Genomic DNA, 16,640 nt, shown 5'->3' on the forward strand with positions numbered 1-16,640 from the left:
GGACAGTGACATCACCTGGGCAGCCCATTCCAGCACATGACCGCTCTCTCGGAGAAGAAGTGCTTCCTAATGTCTAACCTGAATCCCCCTGGCGCAATTGCATGGCACCTTGTGTCATCTTTTTCTCCTAAACGTTATTTAGGATGTTTGATTATTTAATAGAATGAGTCACAGAATGGCTCGGGTTGGAAGGCACCTCAAGGATCATCAAGTTCCAGCCCTCCTGCTGCAGGCAGGGCTGCCAGCCGCTGGAGCAAGCACTAGATCAGATTGCCCAGGGCCCCATCCATTCTGGCCTTAAACACCTCCAGGGATGGGCATCCACAGCCTGGTCCCACCCCCAGCAGCTCCAGTTTAAAGCCCTCGCAGTGAGCCCAGCCAGCTTGCTGCCCCTCTTGGTCAGTTGTGTCCCATCCTATGGTTTATTGAAGTTGTGTCGTAGATCATAGAAACCAAAGACCTGAGTGTGACACTACGCATGCAGCCGGTCATTCAGCTGGCCCATTCTCCTCTTTCTGCCCGGATCCCAGTCTCCAACCAGGAGAACTGAGGAGAACACCACCTGTGCTCCAGATCTCTTCAGCATCTTCCCAGAGGATGTAAAGACTTTTTTGACATTTTTTACTTTCCTGGTCACAGCCTCATGCAACCCAGCTTGAAAGAGCAGGAGGGGACAGTAGTCCTCCAGCTTTATCCTACCCAGCATCCTCTTCCTGATGTCCCATATGCGGGCATCCAGCAGGCAGCAAACTTCTCTCTAGAGAGTTTATCCGGCCAGCAGATGGGTGCCTCAGTGCCTCTCAGCACAGAGCCTCCAATTACTAAGACCCTTTGCCTTTATTTAGTGGCACTGGTCGTGACTCACGTCCTCGGTTGAACTTTTTTAATGTGATAACCCCTTTCCGGCACCAAGCTGCTATCCATACCTTCTCTCTCCCACACCAGAGATTTTTTATCGCATACTTGTGTGTGGAATTAAAAGACAAAAATCTGGCTCTTGTGTCTCCTAACGCCTTTCCTCCAGAGTGCCTCCAGGCTCCCAGGCCATGCTCTCTCCATGCTGATACACGTACAACTTCATCACCTGGGCTGGCCAAGAAAACTGGCAGTATAGTGTTCTGTAGGAAGCAGCACTCAAGATATGTCCTTCCCCAACTTTAAAAACTCCTTTTAAATTCTCCATTTGTTCATAATCTTGTGACCCGCAGCAATTAAAGAAGAAGTGCTTCTCCAGTAACTCCTTTGAATGTTACCAAATACAGAAAGGGTAAGCGGTGTCTCAGGCCAATGGAACAAATGTTTAACAAGAAGATTTACAGGCCTGCATGAAGGCACCTCTGGGGAAACACTCCCTATGAAGTGGGTCTGTTGACTCCTCAGAAGGAAGAGCTGCACTGTGGGTCACTCAGGGTCGGACCTGGAGGTCACTCGCAGAGGAAATGATAGTGCTTGTTTTATGGCATGCAAGCAGACTGCTTTTCTGTTCTGCTTCCTTTTGCAAATGCTCTCGTTCCAGTTTGGTGACCGTCTGCCAGTTAGCGCTGTACAAGAGAACAGGAAGGTTTCTAGAGTCATCCTGTGGAATTGCTGGCAGTCCCTCTCTCTTTTCCCAGCCACACAGCACCACAGTGACTCCTTTCTGGCTCTGACCAGGGCTCGGGCTCATCTGTGTGGCTGCAGGGAATGACTGCATCCAGGAGCACTGCAATGCCCTCGGTAACGTCGTGCTGGACTCCATCCTGTGCTGTTGGCATGAGGTCTGGTACACATCTGCCTGTCCTGTGCTTCCTAGCCTTGGCAATAAGTTCCTTCAGCTGATTGCTGGGTTTGGCTGCACAGAGGTGCTCTTTGCCCTCAGCTGAATGCTGGGTGTGTTGTCATCAGTGCTGGATGACCTGCAAGCAGCCATGTGTGCAAGTGCAGAGTGGTTCTTCTAATAAAACAAATTCTAATAATTTCCTTGTATAAAACTTGCATCTAGTGGGGATGAAGAAGTTAGCGGAAGTTTCTTATTTACTGCACTTTTCTGCAGAAAAACAAAATCCACCCGCCCTCCCTCCAGTCAGGGTGAGGTGGATGTTTCCTTCTACCGGTGAATCCATGTGTGGAATTAGCCCTGAGTAAAACAAAATGTGCCTTTGTTCTATGTCACAAATTTGAGTTAAAAAAATGAGTATTTTAGGGAGGTCAGGCTTGTGTATCCAAACTTGCTGCCATGTCCAGGGCTCCGGTGTGGGACCTGGCAGACAGTTTGAAACGTGCTGCCAGCATGGTTGTTGCTGTGCTGAAACACATGCAGGTGAAGCTGTGTGCAGAAATAACTTCCTGGATAGACGTGAGCTTGCTTGTCATTTATCACCTAGAGAAGAAAGGCACCCCTGCAGTGGGTAGAGCTGAAGGAAGGTATGGTCTATACAGTAGCCTAGCTGATTGTCTAAATGCCTTGCTGTTTTGCAAGAAAAACCTACAGAGAAACAAAACCAACTAACTCACTAACAGCCACCCTCTCATTTCTTCACCTCATTCACCTTTTGCCCTCTTTTCTCTTTCTCTCCTGCTTCTGGACTTTAAGCAGGCGTCATCCGATCGCCGAGGAGAGTGGGAGATCCAGCCCAGCCGGCAGACCAATACCTCGTACCTGACATCTCATCTGGCTGCAGATCGGCACGGAGGATCAGTGCAGGTACCTGCTCCTCTATGTCAGAACCTGTGTGTCTCTGAATTGCAGTCACACCTGCCAGTGCGAGGCCAAATGCTTGGGAAAAGCCAAATGCTGAGACATTCAAAGATAAGGAGGAACTGATGTAAGGACAGCTCTGATCTCAAGAGCAGACAGTAAGTGGGAGAATTCAGCTCTCAGGAACTACAGAGTGGCATTGCTTTAGGCACTGGGAATAATTTACCTGTGCAAAGTCAGCATGAGCAGTGTCTCCCCACAAACTCCACCAGAGTAGCTGCAGCAGTAAGGCAGTCCTAGTCTGAATCTCACCATGGGGGTTGCCTACCTGGGCAGCTTACAAGCGTGTGGTTTCATTCCTTCATCTCTGGTGGTTAGTGGCAGTGCCACCTGCAACATAGCAATCGTGGGTTCTTATCTGTTCATTACAACGTCACTTGTTCCTGTGGAGGAACAGCTGCTGGCACCTGGGGATCTGAACAGTTATCCCTGTGGTGGAAGTGTTGAAGTAAGCAAATAGCTTTTGGGCAAGGATGTAATTCCAGAAAGTGTGGAAGGGCTGAGCTTTTGGAGGCACCTGTCTGGCGTTCTACTCGCGCAAGGTGGACAAGTCTCTCCAGATGGCCACTGCAAACAGGGAACGTGATGTAAAGGCTTCCCAGGAACCCCACAGGAGACAGGAACAGGCAGAAATTATTTCAGACTTCCCATGCTTGCAGTATTCCTTGTTGAGACGGGTGGAGATGCATCACATAGAACTGTGCTGTGGGGGAGCTTTGTTAACAGGGAATGTGTCTGTGTTTCAGGTGGTTAGCTCAACCAACGGGGAGCTGAATGTGGATGACCCGACGGGGGCACACTCCAACGCACCTATAACAGCGCAGGCAGAGGTGGAAGTGGTGGAGGAAGCTAAGTACGTTTGCTTTACAAACAGGTTTTCCACTGGTGTGGTCATTAATCCTCCTCCTGTGAAACGAGTGGGGGTCTCTACCCGTGGGGAAGTACTCGATGCTCGTGTCCCATGCCCTTTTCCTGCATACTGCTGCTTTTGTGCATGGTGCCTTCAGTGCTGCTGCTGCTGCTTCTTTTTACACTTGTTGTGGCTGAAGAACATAACTCTTACACAGAGCATGTGTTGCAAAATAGATGGTAGCACAAGTACCAAAGTAACATGAATAGATTGCAGGAATCTCCAAAAGGAGAACACTCTGTACGCTCACGCTGAGAGTGTAGGAGTAGCTTGAGCACAACTCAGTGAAGAAATTGTTGGTCTGAAAGTTAACACTTCATCCGTGGCTGCAATAGGTAATGCCAGGTATCCAGAATGGTATGACAGTAATCCTTTCAGGGACTTGGGGTTTCCTCTGTGAATTCTCTCGGTTCAGCTCAATGGAAGCTGAGAGAGAAACCAGTAAGAGCCCTTCTGCTCATGGGGAACCATGTGCTCGCTTCAAGCAGACCTCTCCTCTGTAGCTTGTGGCGAAGAGTGAGAAGCAATGTGCATAGTTGCTGCTTTGACCATTTTGGCCTCCATTGCAAACGTGCTGCATCTGGCACCATCATGTCACCTTTTGCATGATCCTCAGCACAGGACCTTCTTGCTGCCCCTGGATTAGAGCAGGACCCCAGCAGGTTGCAATGTAATCCCGACTTCCCCATACAAAGGGGAAGTGGGCCCCAGAGCTGCCCCCAGACTGGTCAGTGCTGTGACATGGCCCAAGTGCCTGGCTATGGTCAGACTTGATGACGTTGATGTGGCTTGTCTCAGCCTTCTGCTAGGAATGAGTTGTGGAAGGGTAAGAAGGAAAACGGGGAGGTGTGAGAAAGGATGGAAATGGCCCTGAAGTCAGGCTGGAGCCTGCTTTTTCACTTTGTCACTGTTGTGCTGAAGGTCTTTTGCCGTCTGTCCTTCAGAAAGCACTTCTGTGATCTTCCTTGCTGTGTGCTTGGCGTGATCCTGGCAGCGATTTGTGCAAGCAGTGGATGTGTTTTCTCCTCCCAGCCAAAGGAGTGAACCATGGTTTTGGCACAGGCTTCTCCTAGAGCATGGTGGGGAGGGCAGGTCTTGAGGTGCTGCTTGCAGGGTGAGCAGTATTCCTCTCAAATTTGGGTGGTGGGGCCTGCAGAGACCGCAGGTTCGGTGTCACAGGCTGCGTCTTGGTAAGAATGGCTGAAGTGGGGCTTCTCAGGCACGTGGCTTGGGGCAGATGACCACCCCAGCAACTCTTGTGCAGGGGAGCATTAAGACAGATGAAAAGAAGCATGTGAGAGCCACGCTGCCCACGCTGTGCCTGGTCATTTGTTCTGTCCCTCCCAGACTCTTTGCGGTTCAGAATTGGTTTTGGAGGGTTTCAGCGGTCGCTGTGAAGCAGAGCGCAGGCTGGGGGCTCTTGCTGTAGTTCCCTAGTTCCTTGCTTCACGCCTCTTGCCACAAGGAGGGCTGCCTTCATCTTTCCTTGCATCTGTGATCACAAATCCCCTCAGTTATGAGGAGAGCAAAGGATTTTTAGACTCAAAAGACTAATCTGCTGTGGAGCAGTCCAAAAAGGGCTAGAACCAGCTGGATTTGGGGTCTGTGTTTTGAGACAAGATGCAACACTGGAAAGGTCTTTCCCTGGCGCTCCTGGCAGGCAGAGGAGCTGTGCGCATGCTTCTGCTTTGAGGTCCCCTGGGGACAAGCTGATCCCGGCCAGGGGTCTCACTGAACAGCGGGTCACAGACAGAGGTCCATGAGCTGGTCCTGCTGCTGTTGGAGCTGCAGGGGATAGAGCAGTCTCCTGTGTGGTGGCCTGGAGTTCCTCTGTGATCCCAGGCCCCAGAAAGAGCCTCCAAGGGCCTGCGATTGTGGGGTGAAGGTGCAGTGTTGGTCTGAGGCCTCACGACACTGGAACACGTGGCTATTCTCAGCGGCACTGTGGCAAGGGCAGAGGTGGTATGAGGGCTGGGGCGGGTGGGGGCAGGCATGGTGTGTGTCTGCCAGTCTGCACTGCATGTTTGCATGGCTGCAGTGACATGCTTTCATCCCACCTCTGTGAACTAATTGCTCTTTCTTCCTTTCTGTGTTTTTTCTCTACACTCTCTGTAGCTGCCTGAAAATGCTCAACTTGTGGTGAGTCCCTCTCTCCAGTCAACATGCAAGGGGGAGCGGACCAGACTAGACTGGGGTTGGCAAAATCCAGCCAACCAAACCATAAACAGGCACAAGCTCAATGCCAACCCAGGGCTGTTTTGGTTTAGGACCCTGCTGAGCGCCTCTTGGGGAGGGTGCGGGCTGTGTCTGAGGGGCCGCGTGAGGCCCAGCAATCAGACGGATGGTTGAACCAATCTGTGCAAAAGACAAATTTTAATCCTTTTCTATTCGGCTTACCATCTCCCCCAAACTGTTACGTCCGTGAGCAGATGATGTCTAATGGGGCTGGGCAGACTCGGGAGCAGGCTTGCCAAACATCTTGCAGGACTTCCTCGCACAGACAATTATGAAGGGAAAAAGCCTGCCCTGGTGTGGAGGGGAGGGGGCAGTCGCTTGGTGGGAGAGTTCCTACAGAGAAGCACAACCAGGGCCTGCGTCAATAGTGGGGGGATAAAGCAGTGACATTCATTAGTGACAAGCACCCAGCTAGAGCTGCAGCCTAGCAGGGCTGGTGGGAGATGGTTGCTTTCCCAGCAGCAGGCTGAGGGCTGGGGGAGCACTGCAGTTGAGCTGGTTCTCTGGGAGAGCCCTTCCAACCCTCGAGTTTGGGATCAGCATCGCTCCAGGCCCAGCTCCGGTGTACATACCGTTCGTCAGGCTCTCGAAGCTGCAGTCCTGTCTCCGAGGAGGCTGTGGGGTGCTCCCTCCCTCCTTGTCCTTTCTGTGGCCAGTGCCATGATGCACCTGGTGCTGCAGAGGGCTGAGTTGAGCCTCCAGCATCTCCTCGAGGCCCAGGCAGCACCCTGGGGTGGGTGGGAAACCCGCAGAGCGTGGTGGTAACACCGCTGTGGGTCAGGAATGTCCTTGCTTGATGAGAGACTGACCCGCCTCTGCCCTGCTCTCCATAGGCATTGCCTCCGATACCTCTGGCATCTCTGGCTTCTCTGTATGTCGTAGTCTGGGGCTGTTCTCTTGGGCATTGTCTGCATGCACAGAGATCACATTCTGTAGTTGTCAGCCTGCCTTATCCTTTCGTTTTGGTGTTCTGCCTCTGCCTGTCTGACCTGCCAGGACTTCCTTTCCTGAACCCTTCCCTGGACCTCTGAGTAACACCCTAAAAAGACATGAGTCTCAAGGGACCGCAGCCAAAAGTCAGCCAGCTCCCTCTGTACAGTGCCCAAGGAAATGAGCGCTTCTCAGCCCTCTTCTCTCCTTACCATCTGCATGTGAAATCGTAACTCGTCCATTGTCATCATCTCTCCCCATAACCGTCCCCTCCCTTACTTACCATCACCCATGTCATGAAGGAAGGTGGTGGCCATGGGAGAGAAATACTGCTGTAGGTTAAACCCAGAGAGGGCGGCAGGAGGACTGGGGCGATGAAATGGACCAGTCCTGGAGCAGGGGGTGAGAGTGCCGGTAGTGTGCAGGAGCCTGCGCTGGGTGCAGAAAGCTTCAGAGCATGCTGCAAGTGTTAGAGGAAGTCCTGGGGATGGAGTGCTCCCAGCTGACAGGTCACTCGGGGCCTGTGTTCCTGGAAGGACAAGTGTGTCTTGGTTTTTCTTGGCTCGCCTCCAAACTGGGCCTGTTAGGAGTGCCTGAGAGGAACCCGAAGCCAAATCGTGATGTTACACTTCCCCTGGCAGTACGTCCCTGCAGGAGCGTGCGATGGGCGGTCGCCCTCCTGCCATTGTGGCTTTGAGCTCCGTGTGTCATAGGGCTGCAGTCTCCCAGCAGTCGGTGCTGGCACACTTGGTGGTGTTGGCCACCGTGGCTTCTGCACCCCGAGGTAAGGCTCATGCTTCTGGGACAGGCTCTTCCCGGGGTGAAGGAGAGCGTGCATCTGTTCCCCCAGCTCTGAGGAACGTAGTGCTGACATCTCGGAGCCGTGGTGGACCCTGCTGAAAGCAATTTGGAGATGCTGTCACAGTGTTTTCGAAGGATTTGGGTCTGGCCGTTGGTTAAAGAAGCTTTGTAGGAAAAAATGGTATTTGCGTACTTACGCTGCTTAGCTTCACATCTGTTCTGCAGCCTGGAGAGGTGAGCTTTCCGCATCTCTCTGGAGATGGCTGTAATGGCAGAAAGAGAAGGATCCGTAGCTCAGGAGCAGAACTTGCACAGAACATGTTTCTTCTGTGCGGAGGGTTCCTGGCAGCAGGCCGAGGGTGGGAAGGCAGATGCACCTCAGATGCCCAGTCCCTTTGTAAGAAGGCAGCAGGGCTAGGAAGCCTGGATTCGGTGCAGTGCCACTAGTGGAACCACCTCTGCTGGAGGTTCAGCTGTGCTGAGCGTTTTTCTCTCCGCCTCAGTCTCCACTCTCCATCCTTCTGCTTCTCCTAATCCCTGGGTGCTGTGCATCTCCCTCGCCTTAGCAGAGGGGAGAAGCAGGTGTTCTGCACTGAGTAATGCTTTATCAAAGGTGGAAGCTCTGGTTATCGTGAAAGGTTCAGTAAAGGAACCTGGTCCTTGATCCGAGATTTCTTTGGCACCTGTCTTTAGTAAGCAGTGTTGAACCCGTGTGTCTTGTAGCTGGGGAGCGCAGCCAGGGCTCGCCGTCCTCGTGCCCTCCAGGCTTCCCCCAAAGTCTGGCCATCCAGCTCCTTGTCCCATTGCTCCCCATGTGGCTCCTGGTGTTCCTGTGCTGGTTGAGCCTCTAGAGGAGGGAAGGGCTGTGCCCTGCCATCCCGCCGGCAGCACTCAACCCCCGGCCCGTCAGTCTGGGTGCGCCGGCCATCCACGCACCAGCCGCTGCCAACCTTGCGGGCAGGTCCCCGGGCTGGGGCCAGGCACGCAGAGCAGCCGGTGCATGTGGGGGACCACGGTGGGGCTGCATGGGGCTGACTGGCCTTGTTCTTTGTGCTCCAGGTGCTGCTGCTTCTTTAAGAGGAAACGGAAGAAGACGGCTCAGCGTCACAAGTGACCGGTGCCTCCTGGGCCTTGCAGGAACACCACCTGCACCTGCGGCTCCTGCCCTGGCTAACTGGAAGGGGCTTCTCTTTAGGGGGAGAAGGAGGCATAGGAGGAAGACGGAAGAAAAAAAAAAAAAAAGTGACATTTTAAACCAAAAAGAGAAGAAAACGTTCCAAAACAAACCACTCTGGGGTGGATCTGCTGAATGGTCTCCCTTGTTCACTCCAAGCCTGATGCTCCTTTTGGGACCAGGACTGTGGCTGGCTCAGGTCTTGGTCGCCCCGGGAGGGGGGCTGGCTGGCTGACCCTCCTTCCCGTTGTTTACGGCGAAGGCACCGTTCATGCAAACCTGAGGACTGTGCTTAGTTCCTGCTCACTTTACCCCCCCCCCTCCCCTGCACTCTCTGCTCCTCTGCCCTCCTCCCTCCTTAATTAAGAAAAGAAACACCGTGGGCTCAACTGGCTCTCAAGAGAGCAGGAGGATGCGGTCGGGGTGAGAGAGTTGCGTGGGAGAAGGGCCTGACTGCTGCAGCAGTACGACACAGGTTCCCTTTTAGGCTCCTTGGGAACAGTTACACTGTAATGTGCAAGCTGTGAGAAATTTGCAATCTACTGTTCCAGTTAGGTTTCCTGGCTCCCCTTGACACCTCCCTCCTCTGACGGTAACAGAGCAATGTGGATTGTTTTAAAGAAACTGACGTCGTTGCACTTTTTATTATTTTTAGCATTACAGATGCACATTGTATCTGTGGATTTCTGCGTGGACCAGTGGTGCCAGCGCAGACAGACATTCAGCTGGGAATGCGGTGGGGTGCAGAGAGTGCCCTCAAGTGGGGATGTTGACGACATCCGCACAACCCTTGTGCCAGTTTGGGGTTCCCGGAGCCCGCCTTGGGCCGTGTGCTGAGAAAAGCATACTTGAATTTTCAATCACCCTTTCTATCTGCCAGTGAATGTCCCCACCATGGTTTCCTACACCGTGCCTGACCCAAGCGGCCCGTGGACAGGCAGCGGCCGGCTGTTGGCAGCAGGGAGAGGCAGATCAGGGTTAACATAACTGGGAACTGGTGCTTCCCAGTCCGCAGGCATCTCTCAGTGCGGGGCCGGGCAAGCACACAGCCTTCCCCAGCCCTCCGGTAGGGTGGTTGTGAACCTTCCACAGGGAAGTGTGAGGAGCAAAGCTTCTCCGGCAGGGTGGCAATCCTTCACTGCCTTAATACTGATTTCATCTCCAGACGGTCGGATGGGTTTGACTGGAATAGCCTTGATGTCCTCCCTGCGAGCTCCCGCCCCGCAGGGTTTGCATGTGGGCCAAATGCGGAGCTAGCGGAGCGCCCGGCATGACAGCTTGTGTCCTGCTGCCGTGCCTCCGAACTCGCAGGAGGCTGAGGCTGCTCCTGGACGTGGCGGGGCTCTGGGCGAGCTCGGGCAGTTTTGGGGGAGTTTGTGAATAAATAGATGCTCGTGCTTTGTGTTTCCACGTGTGCCACCTGATTGCACTGGGACCGTTCGCTAGCTGGGACTTCACTAGCTGTAAACGCGGGCCTGCGCTCCCGGGGGAGTATGGAGGGAGGAGAGGGAGAGACGAGATCTCGCGGCCTGTTGTAAGCAATGAGCTGTGGGCTTGGGCTTGTGGTGTGGCACCCCCAGGAGCTGTGGCCGACGGGCAGGGCATCGCCATGAGCAGGGCGCCTCCGGGCTCACCCCTCATGCTTTCCTGAAGCTGGCATGTGGTCAGCACGGGAAGGCCTCGCTTCTGTGCCAGGATCCCTCCGGGCCATCCTTAGCCATCTTTGCCTCTTGATGCCTTACCTGCCGGAGCGTGGCTCTGAGCGTGGCCGCACGTCCTCTCCATAGCGGCCCCTCGCGCTGCAGCCACACTTGCTCCTTGCTTGCACTCCCTCCAGGAGCTGCATGCACCCTTGTTCTTGCTCTGCAAAGTGCTTTCCTCGGGGCGCACCGCAGGCTGGGGCAGGAAGCGACGGTCCATCTCCTGCAAGCAAGTGCTGGGGCACTTTGTCCTCCCGCTGGAGGGAGGACAGGGACCGGCTGCGTTCCACCCTTCCCCATTCTGACCTCTGCTGCCTCTCTGCAGTCCCGCATCTCTGGCACAGGCGTTCCCCTCTCCGCTGTAGGAAACCATGGTTTGGCGTCTTGGGGGGGAGAAAGGGGCACAGGCGCTCCTCAGGAGCAGCCATGCATGCTGCAGATGGAACCGGGCCTCAAGACACTTCTGTTGCTGCCCTCCCAAGCCCCACTAAGTGCCTGTCACCAGAACTCGATTCCTTCTGCATCTCCTGCCGTGTTTGGTCATTCCTTGCTGCATCCGCCCCAGGAGCAGCTTGTAGTTGCAGCGTATGTAAGTGTTTGCAGGGTGAGGGAGGGCGGGGGGAGATGGGGCCATCTCAACAGTTTCTGTTCTTAAATGTTTTGGTTTTGTTGTTATTTTTTGTTTTGTTTTGTTGTTTTTTTTTTTTAAAGTGAATGTATTTGATTGTTTAGAAACTTTCCTGACCTTGTTTTTAAGTGGGTTGGTTGGAAAGCTGTTTCACCATGACCCGCTCTGCTTATCTCTGGAGATACGATGTTCTTTTAATCCTATGATGATGTGTTTGTAGGGGAGGACTGTCCCCCCACGGCATGCTGGTAATGCTCACTTGTACCAAGCCCTCTTGCACTATAATCGTACGTTGGACTCTTTGACAGGGCAAAGATGGTGGTGGATTTTTTTGTTTTTTTTTTTTTTTTTAAAAAAAAAGGAAAAAAAAGCAGGTTAACAGCAAGTCCTGCGCTTGAGGATCCGCCATCCCAGGGACTGGGAGGTGACGAGGAGAGCCGAGCCAGGCCGAGCTGGCTGCTGCGTGCCAGGAAGCAGGCAGTGCACCCAGCTGGGAGAGCTCTCCTGTCCTCGCTGGGAGAGCCAGGGTGCGTGGGGTGGTTCAGCACGGCGTGGCGGTGGGGTGGCCTGCAGCGGCCTGCCAACGGTGCGATGCAGTCTTCTGAGGTGTCAAGTGAGACTTTTTTTTTTTTTTTTTTTTCCAATAAAACATTGCACTGCTGCATTGTTCTCCACGAACAGATGTATTTATTTCCCCCTGCCCAAAAACACAGCTTGCTTACAGGGTATTTTTTTTTTCCTTTGCTTCTCTTGGGCTCTCTTGGTAACCCCCCCCTCCTGTGTGACCTTCCCGATGCTTTGTGCGTCACAGCCAGGGACAGTGCAGCCCTGAGGAATGGTGGCAGTCGTTTCTTTTCTCTCTGTCCCTGCACATTCCCACCTTAGCCAGGGGTCCATCTTGGAACCAGCGCTCTTCAGCATCTTCATCAATGACACAGATGATGGCACTGAGTGCACCTTCTTGGTCAGTTTGCTGATGGCACCGAGCTGAGTGCTGTGGTTGATATGACCAAAGGAAGGGATGCCATCCAGAGGGATGTGGGTGGGCTCACAAAGTGGGCTCACATGAACATAATGAGGTTCACCAAGGCCAAGCTCAGGGTGCTGCACTTGGGTCGGGGCAATCCCGGGTATGAGTGCAGCTGCCAGAAGAACTTGAGAGCAGCACCGCGGAGAAGGACTTGGTGGTTCTGGCAGATGAAAAGCTGGACATGAGGCAGCAGAGTGCGCTTGGGGCCCGGAAGGCCAATGGCATCCTGGGCTGCACCAACAGAGGGGTGGCAGCGGGCAGGGAGGGGACTGTCCCCTCTGCTCTGCCCTCGTGAGGCCCCACCTGCAGTGCTGCGTCCAGGCCTGGGGCCCCCAGCACAGGAAGGGTGAGGAGCTGCTGGAGCGGGGCCAGAGGAGGGCACGGAGATGCTCCGAGGGCTGGAGCACCTCTGCTATGGAGACGGGCTGAGGAGCTGGGGGTGTTCAGCCTGGGGAAGACTGTGGGGAGACCTCACTGTGGCCATCCAGTACCTGATGGAAGCTTAATAAACAGGAGGGAGAGAGACTTTTTACACAGGAAGATAGATAGGACAATTGGGAATGGCTTTAAACTGGTAGAGGGAGCATTGAGGTGAGATGTGCGGAGGAAGCTGTTAACCCAGAGGGCGGTGAGGCGCTGGCACTGCTGCCCAGAGTGGTCGGGTGCCCTATCCCCGGAGGTGACAAGGCCACGGATGGGCCCCGAGCAGCCTGAGCTGGGGACGGGCAGCCCGCGGCAGGGCTGAGGCTGTGCGGGCCCTTCTGACCCAGGGCTGGGGCCGCGCAGGCCGCTCCAGCAGGCATTTCCTGCAGCAGCTGTTTCTGGTGACAAAGGCACGGGTCGGGGCGCACAGTGCGATCCCACTCCCGCAAGGAACGCGCCCGAGAGGGCCGCGGCGACTCCCGTGATCGCCGAGCGCAGCAGTGAGCACACCGCCCGCCCGCCGGGCTCTCCCGGGCACCGCCCCGCTTCCGCCCGCTCCCATTGGCCGTGCCTGCTCTGAGCCCGCCCCCCGCCTCGCGGCCGCCGCGCCCCGTGCCCGCTGCCGATTGGCCGCGCCTCCGCCAGGCGACGTGGCGGCCGCCCTACGGCTCCGCAGCGCCCCCCGCCTACCGCCGCCGTTGGTCGCGCCCGAGCGTTGCGCGCGGAAGGGTCGGGAACGCACCACCTCTGCCGGGGGGGGGGGGGCGACGGGGAGGGGCCGGATGCAGGCGGCGCGGTGGGCGCTGCGGCCGGGCTGCGAGCGGCGGAGGATGAAGGCTTTGGTGGCCGCGGCGGCGCTGGGCGCGGCGCTCCTGCTGCTGCTGCCCGCCGCCTCGAGGGCCGACGAGCGCAAGAAGGGCCCCAAGGTCACGGCCAAGGTCGGTGGGGGCGGCCGGGGGGGCGGGCCGGGCCGGATAGGGGCCTCGGGCCTCGGTAACCGCGGGCCGGGCGAGGCCGGGCCGTGTGTCCGGGTAGGCCCCGGCTGACGGCCCCCGCCCCCAAGGTGTTCTTCGACCTCCGCCTGGGCGAGGAGGATGTGGGCCGCGTTGTCATCGGGCTCTTCGGCAAGACGGTGCCCAAAACGGTGGAGAACTTCGTGGCCTTGGCCACCGGGGAGGTGAGCGCCGGGCGGGGCCGGGGCCGGGGCGCCGCGCGGTCCCGCAGCTCTCCCTGCGAGTGACTGCCCTGTCCCCTGCAGAAAGGGTTCGGCTTCAAGGGCAGCAAGTTCCACCGCGTCATCAAGGACTTCATGATCCAGGGAGGGGATTTCACCCGCGGGGACGGCACCGGAGGTTCGGCAGCACGCAGGGGCCGGGGGCATCGCAGCGCCCAGCCCGGGTCGCTGGTGGCCGCCGCAGCTGCGGTGCTCGCATGGGCTCGTATCCCCCCAGCGCCGGTCCCGATGTATTTCCACACGCGCTGCACAGCCCTTTTCCCTCCTCTTTCCTTTTTATTTCAGGGAAAAGCATCTACGGGGACCGCTTCCCTGACGAGAACTTTAAGTTGAAGCACTATGGCCCAGGCTGGGTGAGCATGGCCAATGCCGGCAAGGACACCAACGGCTCCCAGTTCTTCATCACCACGGTGAAGACGCCGTGGCTGGATGGCAAGCACGTGGTGTTCGGCAAAGTGCTGGAGGGCATGGTAAGGGGGTGGGAAATGAGGCGGGGAGCTGCGTTCCACCAGCGTTGTCTCTCACACACCGCTGCTCTCCCCAGGACGTGGTGAGGAAGGTAGAGAACACCAAGACAGACAGCCGGGACAAGCCCCTGAAGGACGTCACCATTGCTGACTGCGGCACCATCGAGGTGGATAAGCCCTTCGCCATCGCCAAGGAGTGACCAGTCCCAGTGGGCTGGAGCTGCGGCGGGGCCCAGTGCTGCGGAGACCGGCCCCCACGGGCTGCAGGGCGCCCTGCTGCCCCCTCTGCATTCCCCAGTGTCCCCGGCGGCCTCCTGGGGCGTGGGCATTCACTGAGGCCCCAGCCCCAGCCCCTGCCGCCTCCCTGGGGGCAGGACGAGGCGCTGCTCCACTGTCCAACACTTCTTTTGTAAGAAGCACATGCACCAATAAATGTGACCAATGTGTTTTTTATAGACTTGCCTCTGTTCTGCTCTTTGGAGGGGCCAGCCCTCTTCCCCCCCCTTCCAGTCTCAGAGCAGCCCTCGCGCTAGCACTACATTTACTTGGCAGAAACACAGAGCCAGCTTCACACAGCACAACCGCAGTGGTTTATTGCACCGAAGCCCAGACACTGAGGGGTTTTTCCAGCATGGGTTCAGCCTCCAGGGGCTCCTACAGCAACTGCAGGGCAGTAGCTGGCAGAGCTCCAGCTCCCCAAACCGAGACATACGGTATTGGAGAATGCCACCACAGCTCCCAGCAGGGCTTTGCCCACCTCCCACGAAAGATTTTACTGCCAGGATCCTTGGTGTGACACTGCTGCTGTCAGTGGTGGAGGTGCTCAGGAGCCCAGCTGCCCCCGGGGCACAGCTGTGCAGGGGGGGCACTGCCGCGGGGTGTAGATGCCCTGCAGCACCCCGCTCAGCACGGCATTGGGGAGTGCGTCTGCAGGGAGAGGTGTGAGTGCAGCTTTGTGAAGCCCAGGGGCACGGAGGGCAAGGCACGGCACAGCACCGGGCCCAGGAGGACTGCGGGGCCACTCACATCCCCACTCCTTACCCGTGGCCGGCAGCCGCACGTAGGGGTCGGTGCGGAAGCCGAGGACGGGCCGCTGGGAGGGTGGGTGGCTGACACTACGGCGGGAGAGGGACATCAGCACGCAGCAGCCCCTGCCCTGCTCCCAGCCCCCAAGGAGCCCCACAGACTCACACAGGGTTGTGGCCCTTGGGGTCCTGCAGGCAGCGTCGAACCTTCAAGAAGTCCAGTACATCCTGGGGCAGCTCCTTGTTGTGACACAGGACGCCCTGGGGTGGGAATGGGGGGGAGGGGGGGGTGGGCAACCCTGGGGTGCAGGTGCTGCCACCAGCCCCCACATCTCACCTGAATGTAGAGCTCCAGGCCCTGCCGACGCTGCTCCAGCACCTTGGGCACCCAGTTGGGGACCCGCCGCGGGGGGAAGTCGGGCACCTTGCAGCTCTTCTTGATCTGGGGCAGAGCAGGGGGTGTGGGTGCCTCAGCCAACACCGCGGGCCCCCAGGGAAGGTCCCTGGCTGAGGATCCCCTGCCCCGCTGGCCCAAGGTCCTCACCCGCTTGTGCAGCGCCTGGAACTCGCTGTAGCGCTTCGCCACCGTGTGCCGCCGGCCATTGCACAGCACCTCCACCAGGAACACCTGCAGCTCCTCATCCTCACCCTCATCCTCCCAGAGCAGGAGCCCCAGACTGCCCCATGGAGCAGGTAGGACCCTCCCAACCCCAGGGCAGGGCAGAAGCCAGGAGGGGTGCACGGACCAACAGCCCTCCCCAGCCCCTTCATCACTGTCCACAAAGCCCCTGGAGAATGTGGGACCACCACCACCATGCGAGGCAGAAAGAAACCATTGTCCCCAGGGTTAGATGGGGACTGTTGGGGACAGGCAGGGACCTCCACCACCACCCCAGGGCAGGCTGGGACCCCCCCACGCCCCTCACCGTGTGAGCCTTCTCAGGGCTGCGCGCCGTCACCTCGGGCTCCGCCGCAGGGATAGAAACTACGATCATCGCCCACCACCGCTGCCAGCACCGGAGAGCCACCCTGTCCCACCCCAGCTGCTGGCGGCTGGGTGAGCCTTGGTGCTCTGCAGCCCGAAGGTAGCACAGGGATAAGAGGAAAAGAAAGTGGGAAGTCAGCACAAGCGTGCTTTTCCCTTTTTTTCTGTCGCCTGTAAGACTCGGTATCAGTTTTGATCAGCACTGCTGCAGTCCCAGAGCCAGGGCTGAGAGGCGGCCTCTGTTATCACAGGGACAGGGGAGCATCGCAGCCTCCTGCAGACCAGCACCAGCCCCAGGCTAAGCTCAGAGCCTAAAAACAGCAGCCAGGCCTTCGCAAGAAAGCCAGAGTTTAATCAACAG

At 56.9% G+C, this 16,640-nt stretch overlaps 3 protein-coding genes across 9 annotated transcripts in view; 2 read left to right on the forward strand and 1 right to left on the reverse strand.

Annotated features, from left to right (window-relative positions):
* Positions 1-10,194, forward strand: part of CSNK1G1 (casein kinase 1 gamma 1) — an 87,393-nt gene extending 77,199 nt beyond the window's left edge. For 4 of the 5 annotated variants that reach the window (XM_021407330.1, XM_021407328.1, XM_021407329.1 and 1 more), the window contains 3 exons: positions 2,573-2,683; positions 3,484-3,590; positions 8,673-10,194. In XM_021407330.1, the coding sequence (XP_021263005.1) occupies positions 2,573-2,683; positions 3,484-3,590; positions 8,673-8,727 (273 nt within the window). In that variant the 3' untranslated portion in view covers positions 8,728-10,194. The remainder of the gene's footprint in view (positions 1-2,572; positions 2,684-3,483; positions 3,591-8,672) is intronic. The other variant, XM_021407333.1, reaches the window with a different exon arrangement.
* Positions 13,320-14,722, forward strand: PPIB (peptidylprolyl isomerase B). Its single transcript, XM_021406722.1, has 5 exons — positions 13,320-13,506; positions 13,632-13,745; positions 13,827-13,920; positions 14,088-14,272; positions 14,347-14,722. Exons 1-5 carry the CDS (start codon positions 13,351-13,353, stop codon positions 14,467-14,469), a joined length of 672 nt encoding a protein of 223 aa, XP_021262397.1. The 5' UTR covers positions 13,320-13,350; the 3' UTR covers positions 14,470-14,722.
* SNX22 (sorting nexin 22) lies at positions 14,837-16,640 on the reverse strand. 3 transcript variants are annotated; one of them, XM_021406726.1, is made up of 6 exons: positions 16,221-16,640; positions 15,839-15,922; positions 15,632-15,736; positions 15,461-15,555; positions 15,311-15,384; positions 14,837-15,196 (listed from the first exon to the last, which is right to left on the reverse strand). In XM_021406726.1, the coding sequence occupies exons 1-6, from the start codon at positions 16,287-16,289 to the stop codon at positions 15,093-15,095; spliced, it is 531 nt and encodes a 176-aa protein (XP_021262401.1). In that variant the 5' UTR covers positions 16,290-16,640; the 3' UTR covers positions 14,837-15,092. The 3 variants fall into 3 exon arrangements, with proteins under 3 accessions (XP_021262401.1, XP_021262399.1, XP_021262398.1); XM_021406724.1 differs by having other exon boundaries at positions 14,837-15,384; positions 15,461-15,534; XM_021406723.1 differs by having other exon boundaries at positions 14,837-15,384.

Source organism: Numida meleagris, chromosome 9 (genome assembly GCF_002078875.1).
Source record: "Numida meleagris isolate 19003 breed g44 Domestic line chromosome 9, NumMel1.0, whole genome shotgun sequence".
In the NCBI taxonomy this organism is placed as follows: domain Eukaryota; kingdom Metazoa; phylum Chordata; class Aves; order Galliformes; family Numididae; genus Numida; species Numida meleagris.

Bases quoted from the DNA above. Each gene is read 5' to 3' on its own strand.
- PPIB (XM_021406722.1), top strand. From the start codon at position 13,351: ATGCAGGCGGCGCGGTGGGCGCTGCGGCCGGGCTGCGAGCGGCGGAGG. The intron at 13,746-13,826 runs GTGAGCGCCGGG...TGTCCCCTGCAG, and splicing joins TGGCCTTGGCCACCGGGGAG to AAAGGGTTCGGCTTCAAGGG. The intron at 13,921-14,087 runs GTTCGGCAGCAC...TTTTTATTTCAG, and splicing joins CCGCGGGGACGGCACCGGAG to GGAAAAGCATCTACGGGGAC.
- SNX22 (XM_021406723.1), bottom strand. From the start codon at position 16,289: ATGATCGTAGTTTCTATCCCTGCGGCGGAGCCCGAGGTGACGGCGCGC. The intron at 15,556-15,631 runs GTGAGATGTGGG...TTCCCACCCCAG, and splicing joins GCCTGGAGCTCTACATTCAG to GGCGTCCTGTGTCACAACAA. The intron at 15,385-15,460 runs GTGAGTCTGTGG...CTCCCGCCGTAG, and splicing joins CCCAAGGGCCACAACCCTGT to TGTCAGCCACCCACCCTCCC.